Source organism: Medicago truncatula, chromosome 2, assembly GCF_003473485.1.
Source record: "Medicago truncatula cultivar Jemalong A17 chromosome 2, MtrunA17r5.0-ANR, whole genome shotgun sequence".
Classification (NCBI taxonomy): Eukaryota; Viridiplantae; Streptophyta; class Magnoliopsida; order Fabales; family Fabaceae; genus Medicago; species Medicago truncatula.
The window spans coordinates 1493470-1510831 of NC_053043.1; the positions used below are offsets into that span (position 1 = coordinate 1493470).

A 17362-nucleotide genomic window follows, 5' to 3' on the forward strand; every position below is an offset into this window, starting at 1 on the left:
TTTTAAAAACAGTCTAGTTTGGTTCAGTTTTCATCCCGAACCGAACCATGCTCACTCCTAATCAAAATCATTTTTCACCAAAAACTACCTTTCTCTCATCCTTGCTTGCCTCCAGTAGGAGCAGTTCAGTGCAATTACGGAGTCCCAATTTCCTTTATCTCAAACAAGAATCCAAGATAATATTATCAATTGCTTGCAAAAAGATAATTTTTCGTCTTTGGATTGAAGTGAATTCTCCATTTTTATTGTCCAATGATCATAGTGACCATCGAACTTAAGGATCGTGGGTGGCATGAAGTTTGCTTGATTCAGCCATGAGTAAAAATTGATGGAGATGTAAGAATAATCTTGAAGCTAAAAAAAACGAGTAACAATCGTGTATAACAAAATTTATCAACAAACTCTCACCAGAAGAAACTACAGTTTGACTCATGTTGAGTCTCTAATACGAATTATAAGACAATAAATGAATTATCAATTTTCATTATACAAATGAGTTTCTAGGGTGAGTGTCTTTCATAGGCTAAATTACAACTCCAAGGATAATGAAACTAACTTCTAACACCTATTTAGATTCCTTCTTGTAGTAAAAGTTCATTTCATTAAAAAATTAAGAAAAATACTTTTGTTTTTGACAAATTAAATCAACTCATTTTATTAATAATTATTTTTGATAGAAACTCATTTCATTAATAATAACATGTCAATACGAGTTGAAATATGATTAGATATTTGAAAACTAACATGTAAATTACATTTTTGTTTACAAGTGAACGACATTATTTACTTCTTAAGTTATCTCAAAGTGCTTTTCTTTTATTGGAGTACTTTGGTATGTTTGAAACATTACTAACTTAGTATCCTATCCATTTCCTTTTTCCCACGTTCTGTTGGTTACAATGCCAAGCCACGTCTTGCTTCAAAATATAACATACAAAAATGAAATGATCAAGTAGTGAGGTTGAAATTAAATTTGGAAATGCAATTGAAGATTCTTCAGCACTTTCTATGGTTCTGCATTTGTTTTTTTTGTTACAAGGCTAAAGAAAAGAAACAAAAAGAGAAAGGAAAACAAGAAAAGAATAGAAACAGCTAGTTCCTAAGGAATAAAGTTCCCATCTCATCTGTCAAAAGCAGCGACAGCAGGTCTTCAAGAAGAGATGAGTAGACAGTTAAATCAACATCTGTTGTAGCTCCTAGCTTCGCCACAAAGTCCACACAATGATTACCCTATCTGAACGAGTGATGAATAAAGTAATTTCTTGAATTCAGCAGGTCCTTAATATTTTGAATGAACACAACATAGACATGAAAGAAGGAAGTGTCTCCCTTGATGAGATTAACCACAAGCAGAGAGTCAGAATAACATACCAATTCCTCAAAATCTAAATTTACTGCCAATTGTAACCCCTGATATATCGCTGTCAGTTCTGCAAAAAGGATGTCGTTGGGACTATTTATGAATCCTGAAAATCCAGTGACATAGCTTCCTGAATAGCTTTGGATAACACCTCCAAAACCTGTGCGAATTGGGTCTCCAATACAGCTACCGTCACATTGAGAATGGTGCAGACATGGTTGTCGTTGTTCCAACGGACCAGCCTTGTTGGAGGAGAAGTGCTAGCGTCATTATGCAGGCATCGACAGATGATTTATGCTATGCTGTTAATGGCAGAACCGAGGCGATAAACTGACCAAGTTTCATTATTAAGGCACATAAGATTGAGGTGCCTCCAAGTCCACCATAACCCCGCAAGAAAGATAGTGGAACGGTGGCAACTAACTCCCTCTTTTAAGCAATCAAGAACAGAAGAGGACGAGAAGAATGACGGACTAGTGAAGCCAATTTTATGCCAAATAATAGTGGAAAATCTGCTGTCCCGAACGCAATGGAGAAATGACTTTTCGTGGTCACCGCACTTGTTGCAGATGGCTGAATTGGTCATGTTCCTACGGTTGAGCAAAGACAAAGTAGGGACAACGTTGTGACAAGCAAGCCAGACAAAAAAATTGAATTTTTCCGGAACTTTTAATCTCCAAATCCAAGCCGAAGTTGTGTTGTTATAGTTCTCATTTTCTGTTTGTGATAAAATCCAATTGTATCCACTATTCGTAGAGTAAACACCACTGTTATTATGAGGCCAAATATAAGCATCATCTATGGAAGCGTTAAAAGTGAGACAAGTGTTGTTGATGACTTCAGCTATATCTGTTGGGAGGATGGTGTAGAGCGCTTGAGACCGTTGACCAGCAATGGTGAAAAAATCTTTTATTGTTAGATGAAGATCATGAATATCCACAAAGGGAACCTGAGTAGCAAGCTTACCAAGAGAACTCCAGTTGGTGTGCCAAAAGGAAGAATTACCTGAACCTGCTCTCCATGTGTAACCGCTTTTTAGAACACTTTTTGCTTGGATAATGGAAGACTAGGATGGGGAGTTGTTGTGATGGGCTGTTGCCGTGTGAAGGAAATTATGGCCACTAGAATAATTACTAGAAAGAAGATTCACCCATAATTTGTCAGTTTTTTGTACCATGTTCCAAAAAAGCTTCCCTAGGAGACAAGTGTTAGCTTCTCTAGCTGAACGAATACCCAAACCCCTTAATTTTATCGGACTAGCAACTGTCTCTCAATTTACAAGATGAATACCTTTGTTGTTGTGATTATCTAAATAAAATTACGAGTGGTTTGGTCAATACTGTCGCAAATATTTTGAGGAAGCCAATTTATTTGCATATAATATGTTGGAATGGAGGATAAAACAGATGAAGCTAGAGTCAGTCTACATGTTTTATTGAGAAGTTTGCTCTTCCAAGTTGCTAGTCTATTTTGCATTTGTTCAATTATGAATAAAAAATCACTCCTCTTAGGCCGCCCTTTGAGGATAGGGAAGCCTAGGTACTTGTCAAGAGATGTTGTGCTGCGGATTCCAGATATAGCTGTGAGCTTGTGAACTTTTGCTGGAGGAGTACCTGAAGAAAAGAAATCTCTAGACTTAGAGAGATTAATCTTTAAGCCTGAAGTCTTGCTGAAACCGTCAAATAAATCGGACACAAATTTGAACTGGGAGCCTTTGGCTTTTATGAAGAGAAGAACGTCATCCGCAAAGAGAAGATGAGATAAATGAGGCCCTGTGGTGGTGATCTGAATAGGTTCCCAACTTCCTTGATTCACTGCATTATTAATAGCCATAGAGAGTTTCTCCATGCAAAGAATGAAAAGGTATGGAGAGAGTGGATCCCCTTGCCGAAGGCTATGAGTCGGTTTGAACTGAGGCAATTTATTTCCATTCCATAAAATAGAGAAAGTGGATGAAGTAACACAGTGCATAATAAGCTTAATGGTAATATCAGGGAAACCAAAATCATGAAGACAATTATCAAGGAATTCTCATTTGACATTATCAAAAGCTTTCTCGAGATCAAGTTTAAAAGCCACATAGCCTTTCTTCTTTTTGGATATTCTCATGAAGTGAACAATTTCCTGCAAAACAATTGAATCTTGGTTCTACATTTGTTTCATCATATCAAGTTTAGATTGAAAAGTTTAAATGGACTATATGCAAATATTAGTGACAAACCTCCAAAGTTTTGTAATCATAAACAAAATTAGGTGTTCTGCATTAACAAATCTCTGGTTGGGAATTTTTGTGTAAAATCAATAATATAATATGCAGTCATACAATTCTTACTATTGAAATTTGTATTTCTCATTTTTTTTCAAAATCTATTATATATCTGCATAATAAGAAACACTAACTAAATTTTTTCTATACATATATATTTTTTTTCCCATCGTGCTTGTGCATAATGCTTTTTTCTTTTCAAAATATTGTGTTTTTTTATTTTTTATTTTAAAATATTGATTTTTTTTTTCTCCAAAATATTTAGAATGTTTTTCTTTATTCTCATTGGTTCCTTAGAGGTATATACGAGACGTGTCAGACACTAAATATGAATGTCTCTTTACGTTATCGCCTCGTAGGAGTTTAAATCATTCCGCTAAACTAACTTTCGCTGGTAATTTTTTTACAATGTTATTGGTATCATACTGATATTTTACTAAATGATAGTTAATTTAACCATTCGTATAAACAACACCAATAACAAAACCTTATTTTTTTTAAGAAAGAATTACAGTACAGAAATTCTCTATCATATGTAAAAATAAACAGAATTTCAAGTGTGAACCTATTCTCCCATAATTCTGTCGTTTTACAACCTTAGATATTGATTCATCAAAGTTGTAATAACTACTATTTAAAATTGTGAAGTGTATAGTTAAATATTTACTACATGCAATAATGTTAAATATTTAACAAGAAAATAAAAACCTAAAAAGTATTTAGTAATCCATTCTCGACTGAATCATCATTTTCATAGCAACTGGCAAATCCAAATTGCTCCAAAACACCCAACCATGTCTACCGTCAACTAACACCAAAACAATTATTGTATTTATTTATGAATATTTAGCAATATATAGTACAGTATAGCAGCATAATCAATTCAAGCAGCAAAGCAAGCAAAACAGCTTTCCTTATTTAATTTCTTGTAACACGCAATTCCAAGATTAAAAATTAGCATGAAATTAATAGCACTCCACCTAGTACATGTTGTGGCACCCACACAAATTCAACCCTTTCAAACCTCCATGAACTTAGACACTATACGAGCACTATTCATGGAAGCCCTAAGCTGGTTTTCTTTTCAAGAATCTTGGTTTTAATTAATTAATAGTATTGTATATTCTATCTTCCCTAGTTTGCATCTCTGATTTTGATACACGAGTTGATATTGATGTAGACCGTGGAATCAATATACATATAGAGGCTTAATTCAACTTTGTTAGTTTATCTTAGTTCTTAAAATATTTTTACAAATTTAATTGGTGAAATAAAAAAGTTTTCCATATGTATCCAATAATGTCTAATTAATTTGTTACTTTATATTAGTTCTTAAAATATTTTTATAAATTGCTAGATAGTGAGGTATAACTTAATACATGTATAAAACTTGTTTATATTAATGGAGTGTATAACGAGACTAAAATTACACAATTACCATACTTCAAAACTATTTGATAAAATTTTAATATTTTATTAAAAACAAAAAGAGCAATATATTCTTCATAATTTTTAGTACAATATAGTATTAAATAGGAATTTCTGTATGATGTTTAGCACTAGACGTGCATGTCAGTGTGACCACTACTTTATTTTTTCTTAATATCATAATTCTTATACATTATATTAAGAAAATTTAAATAAATTATTTCCGTTGTATTTTTCAAATGCAACCAGGCAGTTTCATCACAGCTCAAATGACGTGAGACTCAAAATCACACCCTTTATAAAATATGAGTCATATATTTATGAACTAAATAAAAATTCGTTGGTTTGTGTGGTGTTGTATATTTTTTTTTGATAGAACGTGGCGTTGTATATATATTTTGTATGATAAACAATTTTTTATTTTTTTTTATAGATTTATTGGCATGAGATCGTCGGCGCACATCATAATATATAAAAGATAGATGTCACAAAATAGTTGTATAAATATCATTTCTCTATATAAAATGGTCACTATGTCTAGAATCATATCACATATTGTCAAAATCATTTCGAAGATACAATATAGGTGACATAAGTGATAGATATTTGCGTCATTTAACGATTTAGTTTAGGGTTCACCGTTGCATTTGCGAGTGTGAATACCTAATTTCACAAACTAATAAAATAAAACAATTTGTGAATCATCAAGCCTTCCACAAACATCAAATATTAATCAACTTTATTAATATTACATTTGATGGATTTGATAAAATATTACACGTTCTAAAATAAAACATATTTTCATCAACTGAATAGGTCAAAAACTAGTTGCATTGTAGTAGCCTAAAACACTTATTGAGTGAATGAATGGCCAACGTCAACATACGAGAAGAAAAACAAAAACAAACTTGCCACCCTATTGTGTGGAAATGAATTGATAATTAGTCAATATCAATAATTAAGCTTATCCAGGTATCATGGTTAGTCTACATTATACGAGAATCCCATTTTAAAGACTTTTATCATATAATCTCATTTTTCTCCATTGTCAACTCATCACTTTTCCCTAACCACTTGAAAAATATAAAACTTTTGTTGTTTATATATACGTCTTAAAGACTCCATGAGTGCTCTTATGGTCTTTCATAACATTTCCTTGGTCCCGATTCGGATGCGTAATAGGTGGCACAATGCTCGCAATTGTGGTATTCATGTCATCTCATCTCATATTTTCCGTGAAGGCAACTGTTGTGCTGACAAGTTGGCAGCCATGGGTCATTCAGCTCACGGCACTGTCTGGTTTACCTCGTTACCCCAAAATGTGACTGCTGATTTTTTCAGGGATAGAGTAGGTCTGCTCAATTACAGATTCCCTTAATCTGCTGCTTCTTGTTTTTTCTTTTTCCTTTTTAGCTTTTGCTTTGAGGGTCTTGGCCTAGTCCCCCCTCTTGTATATATTTTTCCCCTTTTTTTTAATAATATTTTGAGCTTGGCGGCGTAGGATGGAGGTTCTCCGGGGTGACAACCTAGTTGGGATGTCGGAGGTCCCTCTTGATGCCTGCCTGCCCTTTCTCCTGGTTTATCCAAAAATATATACGTCTTAAAAAATTGTACATTTTATTTTCATTTTTCTATCTTTGTTATCAATTATACAAATATTTGACCTTATGTTATAAGTATGTAAATAACGTGCAAGTTGTAATTTCCCTAAAAAAAAAGAGTGCAAGTTGTACTTAATTTATTTTTATATAAATTTGGAAAACTAGAAATGTTACATAAATGAATGTTACAAATCGACAAATTAACCTCGTATTATAGGTCGTATTTTAGGTTTGAGTCATATGATACAATCTCTAGATTTTTTTTCTATACTCTAGAAATAGATTATAACAAAGGAAAAAGAATAAAAACAAACGGAACATAAACCTAACATAGGGAAAGAAAGAGAGAAAAAGAAATAAAGAAAAAAGTTGACAAATGCAATATATTTTCTCCCTTCGAAATTTTCTCATGATTATTTCTTGGGATCTCATTTTGAACATCATATTTTGCACATCAACCAAATTAACATTGACATTATGACGTTCACATATAAATCTTCTCATAAATATTTGAACAAAGGGATGTTAATTTAGTTAATTGATCCAAGTCAACCATTATATTTGCTCTCTATGATCCTTGGCCTTCCATTGTTGTGTTGGCTCGGAGACATTATTTTCCTCGATCCTCTCCCCATTTAGTCTCAACTATTAAAAGGGACTAACGGAGGGTGACATGACACTGATGTTGCTAAGTTCATGTTCCACAATTTATGTGTCATTTAGTCTGGTTAAATCGCATTTAGCTAAATAGAAGAATATAATTCCCAAATTTCTTCGTCGTTCTTATGTTGAAGGTGGATCTAAACCATGGCCTCAAATATGAGATTTCAGCATTGCTATGTCTATGGCTTAGTGGTGATATGTTGAAGTCGTAAGAATGATCAAGAAATTTGGAAATTCTATTCTTCTATTTAGTCACGGTTCCATCGTGGCTAAAATAGCCTTGACCGTGGCTAAATGATAACAACGTAAACTTAGCCACGTGGCTAAAGATGGCACGTGTGGCAGTGACATGTCACCCTTAGTTAATCTCAATTAATAACATGGATTAAAAGTGTTGACGGAAACTTTTGGGGACCAAAAAAAGTGGAAAATATTTAGGGACAAAAAAAAAAAATTGGGATATTTATATACACCATTTATTTATCAAACCTAAATGAAAATAAAAGATAAAACAAAAATATTTTCTTAGAACAACTTGACCTTAAATAAAATGGTTGACTTGGATCAAATAATAGAATTAATATATGAATCATAATATCTCATCCTGATAGTTGATACAAAGCTTCAAATAATTAATTATATATATATATATTTCCACCTATCTCTTTTCCAACTCTATATATAGGCATAGCATTGGCTTGCCACAAGAAAAAAAACAAGTTAAGGGTGATATCCTCTCTTGCAAACATCACTTGGTTTGGTACTTTCACATTGTCTCCTTTTGATTCAATTATATTCTTTATCCAAATTAAACGGCAATTCCAATATTATTCTGTTAAATTAAGCTAAACTTCACATGACAAAATGTAATTATGCAGCTATCAGTTGACTAAGAAAAATAGACTTTCATGCTAAATTACAAAAGCTACTTTTTGTTTCTGAATTTTTGCTGATTAGTGTATGGTTTTTTGCAGGTTATTAAAATGAGTCAAGTTTTTAGTGATGATGCTGTGTCAAGGGCCATGGAAGAAATAAAGAGCAATCCTTCATCACGTGGACACGGTGGTGCTATTCTTCCACATATGCACAAAGTTTCAGGTCCTCCTAAGCAGACACTTTTCCAAGATTTCAAACACAGTTTCAATGAAACTTTCTTCTCAGATGACCCTTTTGCCAAGTTTAAAGACCAAACAAAGAAAAGAAAGTTTGTTCTTGGACTCCAATCTGTTTTCCCTATTTTGGAATGGGGAAGAGGTTACAATCTTAAAAGTTTCAAGGGTGATTTGATTTCTGGACTCACCATTGCAAGTCTTTGCATTCCTCAGGTATATTTATTTGTACAAATGTCTCAAAGTAAAATCTATTTGTGTAAATATTATGGCATGTCGATACATAGAAATCTGATTAGACGTTTGTGTAAATGTGAATGCATAAACAGGATATTGCATATGCAAAGCTTGCAAATTTGGAACCTCAGTATGCACTATGTAAGCAACTTTGATATATTATGTAGTTCAGATTATATACCTTCTTCAGTTAATATTGACGACGAGTTTGGTTTTGCAGATACAAGTTTTGTTGCTCCTCTTGTGTATGCTTTCATGGGAAGTTCAAGAGATATTGCCATAGGACCAGTAGCTGTGGTGTCTCTCTTGCTTGGAAGTCTGCTTTCAGAGGAGATCAGTGACTTCAAAAGTCCTGAATACCTTGCTCTTGCTTTTACTTCCACTTTCTTTGCAGGAGTCGTTCAAATGGCACTTGGAGTTTTAAGGTAAACTACAGTACGTACTACTATAAATGCATGGTTCTTGTCTTGTGTATGCTTTGACTAATTCCTTTTTCTTCATTTTGCAGGCTTGGTTTCTTGATTGACTTCCTATCTCATGCTGCCATTGTTGGATTCATGGGTGGAGCTGCCATTACTATTGCACTCCAACAACTTAAAGGTCTTCTTGGTATAAAAAAATTCACCAAGAAAACTGATATTGTTTCTGTCATGACATCGGTTTTTAAGGCAGCCCACCATGGGGTAAGCCTTCATTTTCTTTTGAAATCTTCCTCAAGTATATTATCTATTTGCAAGACTATTCATAAGTTGTTTTCAGCTTATTTTCATAAGTTAGTCAGGATGACTTATGAAAACAGCATATAGCTTATATGAAAACAACTAGACTTTATTTTATCTATTGTTATAGAAAGAGTTTATAAATAAGCAATTATATGATAAGAGTTTATGCGATAAGTACGTGATTAAGTTGTTTCTGCTTACAGTGGAATTGGCAGACAATAATAATTGGACTATCATTCTTGGTCTTCCTTTTTATAACAAAATATATTGTAAGAATGCCAAAAACTACCCTTCCTCTCTTCATTTCCATTTAATATTTACATTTATTGACCCTTTTATGACTATTCTTATGTTGCAATAAAACAGGCTAAGAAGAATAAGAAACTCTTTTGGGTGTCTGCAATGTCTCCTATGATTTGTGTTATAGCGTCTACTCTTTCTGTTTACATTACAAGGGCAGACAAGGATGGAGTAGCAATTGTAAGTAGCATATAGTTATTTCTTCAATAATTTTAAACAAAATGAAGCACTGTTTTTAAGACTCAAAAGTATGCTATTTCAGGTGAGACATATTGAGAAGGGTGTGAATCCATTATCTATTAATAAATTAATTTTCAGTGGAAAATATTTTAGTGCTGCTATTCGGATTGGTTTGATTTCTGGTATGGTCGCACTCACGGTAAGCAAATTTACTGAAAATTCCTCATCCCTTTTGTTTCATAAACATTTATAGAACATTTGAGTCAATATTGATTTTAAATTTATAGGAAGCTGTGGCTATTGGAAGAACATTTGCTGCTATGAAAGACTATTCACTAGATGGTAACAGAGAAATGGTGGCACTAGGAACAATGAACGTTGTTGGTTCTTTGACATCTTGCTACGTGGCTACAGGTACCAAAGAGGGCTTATTTACTGTTTGAGAGAGCTTATGAAAACAGCTTATGACATGTCCATAAACTGTTTTTAGCTTATTTTCAAAACCTCGCCATGATGGCTAATGAAATTGACTTTATTATATCTTTTCTTATAGAAATATCTTATGCACTTCAATCAAATCTTTTTTATTTTGGCTTGAATACACTTTTGGTCCTTTACTTTTGCTGATTCGCGATTTTTGTTCCCCTAGTTTCACGATTATTACCGTTATCTTGATGAGCGTTTCCGATTTTTTTTTTCAGGATCATTTTCTCGCTCAGCTGTGAACTATATGGCTGGTTGTAAAACTGCTGTATCAAACATAGTTATGGCCACAGTGTTGCTGTTAACTCTGTTAGTGATTACACCACTATTCAAGTACACTCCAAATGCAGTGCTTGCCTCAATTATTATAGCTGCCGTGATGAGCCTGATCGACTATGAAGCAGCCATTCTTCTGTGGAAGATTGACAAATTTGATTTTCTAGCTTGCATGGGAGCCTTCTTTGGTGTCATCTTCAAAAGTGTTGAAGTTGGCCTTGTGATTGCGGTAATCAAAATATCAAACCATTTCTCCTTTAAATCAAGGTTTTTCATGTTTCTGCGAATGCAATTGTAGCTAGCTACATATTAGCTGTATTTGGCAATAATATTTACGATATTAAATATTGCGATCATTGGAAAAACTCAAGTCCCACGTTGAAAAGAGATAAACTTTGAAAATACGTAGAGAGTGACATTACTCACGTTACAAGCCGATTGTGTAAATATGAGTTATGTCTAGTATAAAAACTTAATATTATCAGAGCTTAAAGGTTTGAAAGAAGTTTACAAATACTAATACTTATCACTTTACAAACCATCACTTGACCTACTTATAGTATCAGAGTTTATAGGTCTGAAAAGAGATTATAACGAGTTTGACAACTTAAACTTACAAACCGCAACTATGAACCTACGATTTAAAACCTTGTTTAACATTTACTTAACCCTCTTGATGCATGCAGGTGGCAATATCTTTTGCCAAAATTCTTTTACAAGTGACAAGGCCAAAGACTGCAGTACTAGGGAAGCTTCCAGGGACAACTGTTTATAGGAACATCCTGCAATATCCTAAAGCAGCACAGATTCCAGGCATGTTGATTGTCAGGGTTGATTCTGCAATCTATTTCTCGAACTCCAACTACATCAAGGACAGGTATATATTATCAAGTTTCTACACACTTTCTGATCAATTTTGATGGAATTGAGGCTGATGAATGAGTGAAACATAATTTACAGAATATTGAAGTGGCTGACTGATGAAGAGATTCTAAGGACATCAAGTGAATATCCAAGTATACAACATCTCATTGTCGAAATGTCACGTAAGACTTTTAATGAAATCCTTTCATCCACTTTTTCATGATTTATTTTGATGATTGAATTTAATAATTAAGCAACCATATTATTGTAGCTGTTACTGATATTGACACTAGTGGCATCCATTCCTTTGAAGATTTACTTAAGAGCCTCAAGAAAAGAGATATCCAGGTAGTTAACATTTACAAAATTCTAACATTTATTTTTATTTTTCTACATCATTAGTCATTACTATAAGAACTCTTCTTAAAATTGGAAACAAATGGTAAACAGTTCCAATGTTTGATCTCTGAAATTAACAAAATTCAAAATGATTTTGAAGTTATCCATTCAATTAAATGTACAACCACATGCTTGTAATGGCATAGCTTAATTCAATCAAGCAGTGAAATAATTTCTTGTGTGCCAAGAAATCCATCTATGATGATATTATTATAATTTATAACACTGCTTCAACTTGTACTAAAATATTATTCATGTTTGTGACGTTTTGACAGCTTCTCTTGGCAAACCCGGGACCAATTGTAATCGAGAAACTGCATGCATCGAAATTATCAGACTTAATCGGGGAAGATAAAATATTTCTAACTGTAGGTGATGCTGTTGCAACTTTTGGTCCAAAGGGGTTAGATTTATGAAGAACACAACATAATAACCATTCCAACTGAAGTGTGTATTTAAATAAAATATAAAGAAAAGGGTGTGTGAAACTATTAAGGGAGCTCTTAGGAACAATGAAGGGGCACGTTGATTTGTTTTCTTTAGTTTTGTTTATTCTCATTGATTTCTAGTTCCAGTTGATGTGATGTATAGTCATAAGGAAAGAAATACATGTTTTTTATGTTGATTATACTACTATGGTCTTGGATATAAGCAAAAAAAACTTGTAAAAGAATATAGCTGATATATTTGGTCTAAATATTGAACTAAATACATCAACTTTGTTTAATCAATTTTTGCTTATATTTAAGACTGGAGAAAGTAATATTATAATTTATACCTCTTGTTTATCTTATAGTGTGGAATCTAATGATAATGATAATATTCTTTTGTGAATTATATATACTCAATGATTGGAGGCAAAACCAATTAAAAATGAAAGAATAATAAGAGAGAATTGACTTCATGAATTGATTGAGTTAACAAGCATATATTATAAATAAACAATGTTTCAGAGTTAAGGTTTATTATATAGTTGATGTCATGGCCTACACATGCAACTAAATTAACAGAGTGATATACTATACATACAATGACCAACATGATGAACTTGGACGATTTGAAAACTAAATTCATACATTCATATATGAATCACATAGATAATTACTTCATTCAAGAATCAGTCAGATAAAATATTATATCTAACATAAAAGGGTATGCAATCCACCACCTCACAATACCCGCTGTAGATAATTGTAAAAATAGGTTTTTAAAACAGAATGATTTACTTACCCAAATAAAATCGTAGTCCAAAAAAACAATAGGAGAAAAAGTGAAAATATAGTTTTAGTAGTAAAAAAGATAGACTGGAGCACAATTAACAGATTCAACCCTAACTCATTCCACCACAAGAAATTAAAATATGTGATTTGCTGCGACAACATTTGTAGCTAATTTATAGCAGAGAAGTTAGCTATGGATATGCTACAGAATATCTATGAAATGGTTGTAACATTTCCGTAGCAACATAACTACAGCTTAACTTAGCAATTCGTTGCAAATCCATGGCTAAACAGAAAACCAAAAATTCATAGCAAAAGCACAACTAAACTGTCCATAGCAATTTCAATGCAAATCCACAACTAAACTTTCTATGTATATTTTTTTTTGGCTAAAATATGGTTTTAGTCCTTGCAAATATGCCTCGTTTTGATTTTAGTCCCTGTAAAAAAAAAATTTGTTTTTGGTCCTTGCAAAATTTTTTGTTTTTGAAAATAGTCCCTTTTGCAGGGACCTTTTTTAAAAACAAAATATTTTGCAGGGACCAAAAACTAAAAAATTGGTTCAGTTATAATGTACCACGTATGCAAATCATCACAAAAGTGGGGTTGTGGACTATTTTCAAAAACAAAAAATTTTGCAGGGACCAAAAACAAAAAAAAAGTTCTGCAGGGACTAAAACCAAAACGAGGCATATTTGCAAGGAATAAAACCATATTTTAGTTTTTTTTTAATAAATTAATATATATAAAGCACTATCCATCAATTAATAAGCCACTTTAATTGAACACACCACAGGAAATAAAAAACAAGTATTGCATAATAAGTATGATCATACAATATTAATCAAATATGAAGTTATACAAAAGATTCTTCATATTATAACAAGAGTTGAGCTTATATACATGAGATTAGTCATATTAAAACCACAATCCAATTTGTCAAGAACAACAATTATGTTGGAAAAATAAAGGACATATCATTGTTTTAGTTTATCTAAAAGAGTGCCACGCTTGCCACTACAAAAATACAGAGAATATCAAAGTATTTTGGTAGCTAATCCTATATAAATAGAGATAATTCATTAATAAAAAACGAAAAAAACAAAATAAAAAACCTTACTGCTCATTCTCTATATTTATAGTGACACATTCAGCTCCCTACTTTCACATGCATCTCTACCCACTCAATCACACATACTGATATATGTGATAAGTCGAGACATAATACTTGGAGGTTGGACTGACGATATATTCTGCTATTTTCACGCATCTAGATTCTAACAACATTGCACTGATCTATTTTTTTCCCTATTTGATTAATCCCGAATATGGAATCTATTCGATTATTTGTTCTTTTAAAAGTTTTTAAATTTTAATTTTTATGAAAAAACTGTGTTAGTTGGTGAGGTAGTGTTGGTCTGTTTCTATGTTTATGAAGGAGAGGATCCATATTGGCAGATGTCTTTGTTGCTTATTTGAAAGTGAAAGGATATGATGTGGATATGGTTTGGAAATTGGTAATGAAGCTTGAATTTAAGGATAATAAAACATCCATTTCCCCCTTTGTTTTTTTTTCTTCTGCTTTTTATGAGTCAAGATCCTTTCCATTTTAGACTACTCTCCATATCTTCTATTTAGAGAGATAAAGGCACATGTGTGTTTGTTTCAAGTTTACCAAATTTATTCATAGAAAACCAATTTCCGATTTTCCCACCTGTAAAATTTTTATTTTGATTCACCCCATGTAAAATATTTTTGTTTTGATTTACCCCCTAATAGGCCAAACAAAAACCAATTTTTTTTTTAAGAAATTTTAGTTTTTGTTTGGCCTGTCAGGGGGATAAATCAAAACAAAAATATTTTAAAGGGGGTGAATCAAAATAAAAATTTTACAGGGGGGAAAACCGAAAATGACCTATATTTCAGGGGGGTAAAGACCTTTTAAACTTAGAAAAAAAGGGACAAAATTGTAATTGTATTATAAATGCATTCCATTCCATTGGATACACCTCAAATTGGGGGAAATAAAAAATTGGTTGAATGATTGGTATTGGATGGAATGAATTCCATCACACTGCATTCCATTCCATTTTTTTTTATACAAAAGCAAACAATAGAATGTGGCTTCATCTCAATCCATTCCATCACTATCCACCAATTCAAACATAGCCCAAAGGTTTGGGCTAGTAATAAAAATATAGGTCTTCAATATGAGAGGTCTTGGGTTCGAGCTCTGCTAATGCAATTAGAGAGGAGTAAATGTAAATACATTTGTAAGCATTTTTTTGAGCTTGAAAGTTTTACATACCTTCGATTAGGGCATGGGCATCATCCCCTCACCCTAAAAAAATTATAGGCAAAAAACAAATACCCTATGAGTGTGTTTGGATAGAGAAATTGAACTAGGGAATGCATTTTTTTGGACTATTTAAATTGACTTGGACCAAATTTCACTGTTTGAGAAAATATTTAAGTCATTCCTAAAATTCAAGGCATTTAGATAAGAATTTCTCTCTTGCATAATTTGAAGGATTTAAAATAACACCTAAATTACAAAAATTTCAAAATTCTCTGTCATTTTCATCACACGCGTTTCTCACACTACTCTCATTCTCTTCTCCCGCGATGCTTCTCTCTCATTCTCTTCATTGTGCCTCTCTCTCTCCTCGCCGTTGTGTGCTTCTCTCTCCTCATTGTCGTTTGCTTCTCTCTCTCCTCGCATCATCTTCGCGGTTGCAGACAAATTATCACATCATCTTCACTGTCGTGTGCTTCTCTCAACCTTGCTATACGATTATCACATCAACTTCTTCAGATTCCTAGCTCATGTATGTATATTTTTTTGCTTATAACTGATATAGCTCATTGATTTATTGACTTATTTCATTGTTTTTCTGATTTAAGCCATTAGAATTGATAGATTTCACTGTGTAAGCGGTTCGAACTTGTTGATTTCGGAGTTCTTTTTATTTTGGATTTTAAGTTGTTATAATTGACTTATTTTATTGTTTTTCTTATTTAAGCCATTAGGATTGACTTATTCTAATGGCTTAAATCAGAAAAACAATAAAATAAGTCAATTCTAACAACTTAAATCCAAAAAACTCCGAAATCAAAGAGTTCTAACCGCTTACACAGTGAAATCCATCAATTCTAATAAAAACAATGAAATAAGTCAATAAGCACTACGATCTATCAATTATAAGAAAAAAAATACATACATGAGCTAGAAATCTGAAGAAGATGATGCGATAATTTTATAACAAGGTTAACAAAAGCAGACGGTGGCGAAGATGATGCGAGGAGAGAGAAGCAAACAACGACGAGGAGAGAGAAGCTCACGACTGCGAGGAGAGAGAAGCACACGACCGTCAGGAGAGAGAGACAAGGTGAAGAGAATGAGAGTCGTGTGAGAAACGTGTGCGATGAAAATGACAAAGAATTTTGAACTTTTTGTAATTTAGGTATTATTTTAAATCCCTCTAATTTTGCAAGAGAAAAATTCTTATCTAAATGCCTTAAATTTTAAAAATGACTTAAATACTTTCTCAAACAGTGAAATTTGGTTCAAGTCAATTTAAATACTTCGAAAAATTACATTCTCTCATTAAAATTCACTATCTAAATACACTCTAGGGAATTAAGGCATTTGTTAACGTATTACTACACACAATAATTATGATTTTTTTTCCTTTCTGATCGACAAACTATTATGATATTTATAGTTAGAAGAATATTACTCTCTGTTAGCTCAGTTGGTAGGGATATTGCATATTATATGCAGGGGCTGGGGTTCGAACCCCAGACACTCCACTTCTCCATAATTTAATTGTGAGCTCTAGCCAATAGACTACTTGACAAAAAAAAAAAAGAATATTACTCTCTTGATAGATAGAAGAATGTTACTTGAACTCGTCTTATGTTACTTGATTATTTAGGAATTACATCCATATCTGGGATTATAGTCCATTTTAATACTATAAAGTTAAGAGGATGACATTTGTGCCACCTACGATATGCTATAATCAATTGTTCGTCTGTGACAACTTTGCTACTAAAACAAGTGCGATTTTCTTGAATAACGTATTTTTTAAAAATTTAGTTATGAAGGAAATTTTTTATAAATTATGGAAATTATTGTCCTTTATAAATGTGAAAATCAAAGCTGCGTAAACTAAAATTTTGCAACACAGAGTCTAAAGCCATAAAAAATAACATAACAACTTTTTTTTTTTTTTTGAAAACTCGGTATCC

General features: G+C 32.5%; 1 protein-coding gene across 2 annotated transcripts; it reads left to right on the forward strand.

Annotated features, from left to right (window-relative positions):
- Positions 1-8000: 8000 nt before the first annotated feature.
- LOC11418827 (high affinity sulfate transporter 2) lies at positions 8001-12710 on the forward strand. Of its 2 annotated transcripts, none has more exons than XM_013606950.3 (14): positions 8001-8078; positions 8293-8643; positions 8757-8805; positions 8885-9089; positions 9173-9347; positions 9590-9655; positions 9753-9866; positions 9949-10065; positions 10154-10280; positions 10568-10854; positions 11312-11502; positions 11586-11671; positions 11761-11837; positions 12164-12710. In XM_013606950.3, exons 2-14 carry the CDS (start codon positions 8302-8304, stop codon positions 12302-12304), a joined length of 1977 nt encoding a protein of 658 aa, XP_013462404.1. In that variant the 5' UTR covers positions 8001-8078; positions 8293-8301; the 3' UTR covers positions 12305-12710. The 2 variants fall into 2 exon arrangements, with proteins under 2 accessions (XP_013462404.1, XP_024632900.1); XM_024777132.2 differs by lacking the exon at positions 8001-8078 and adding an exon at positions 8167-8184.
- Positions 12711-17362: the final 4652 nt, after the last annotated feature.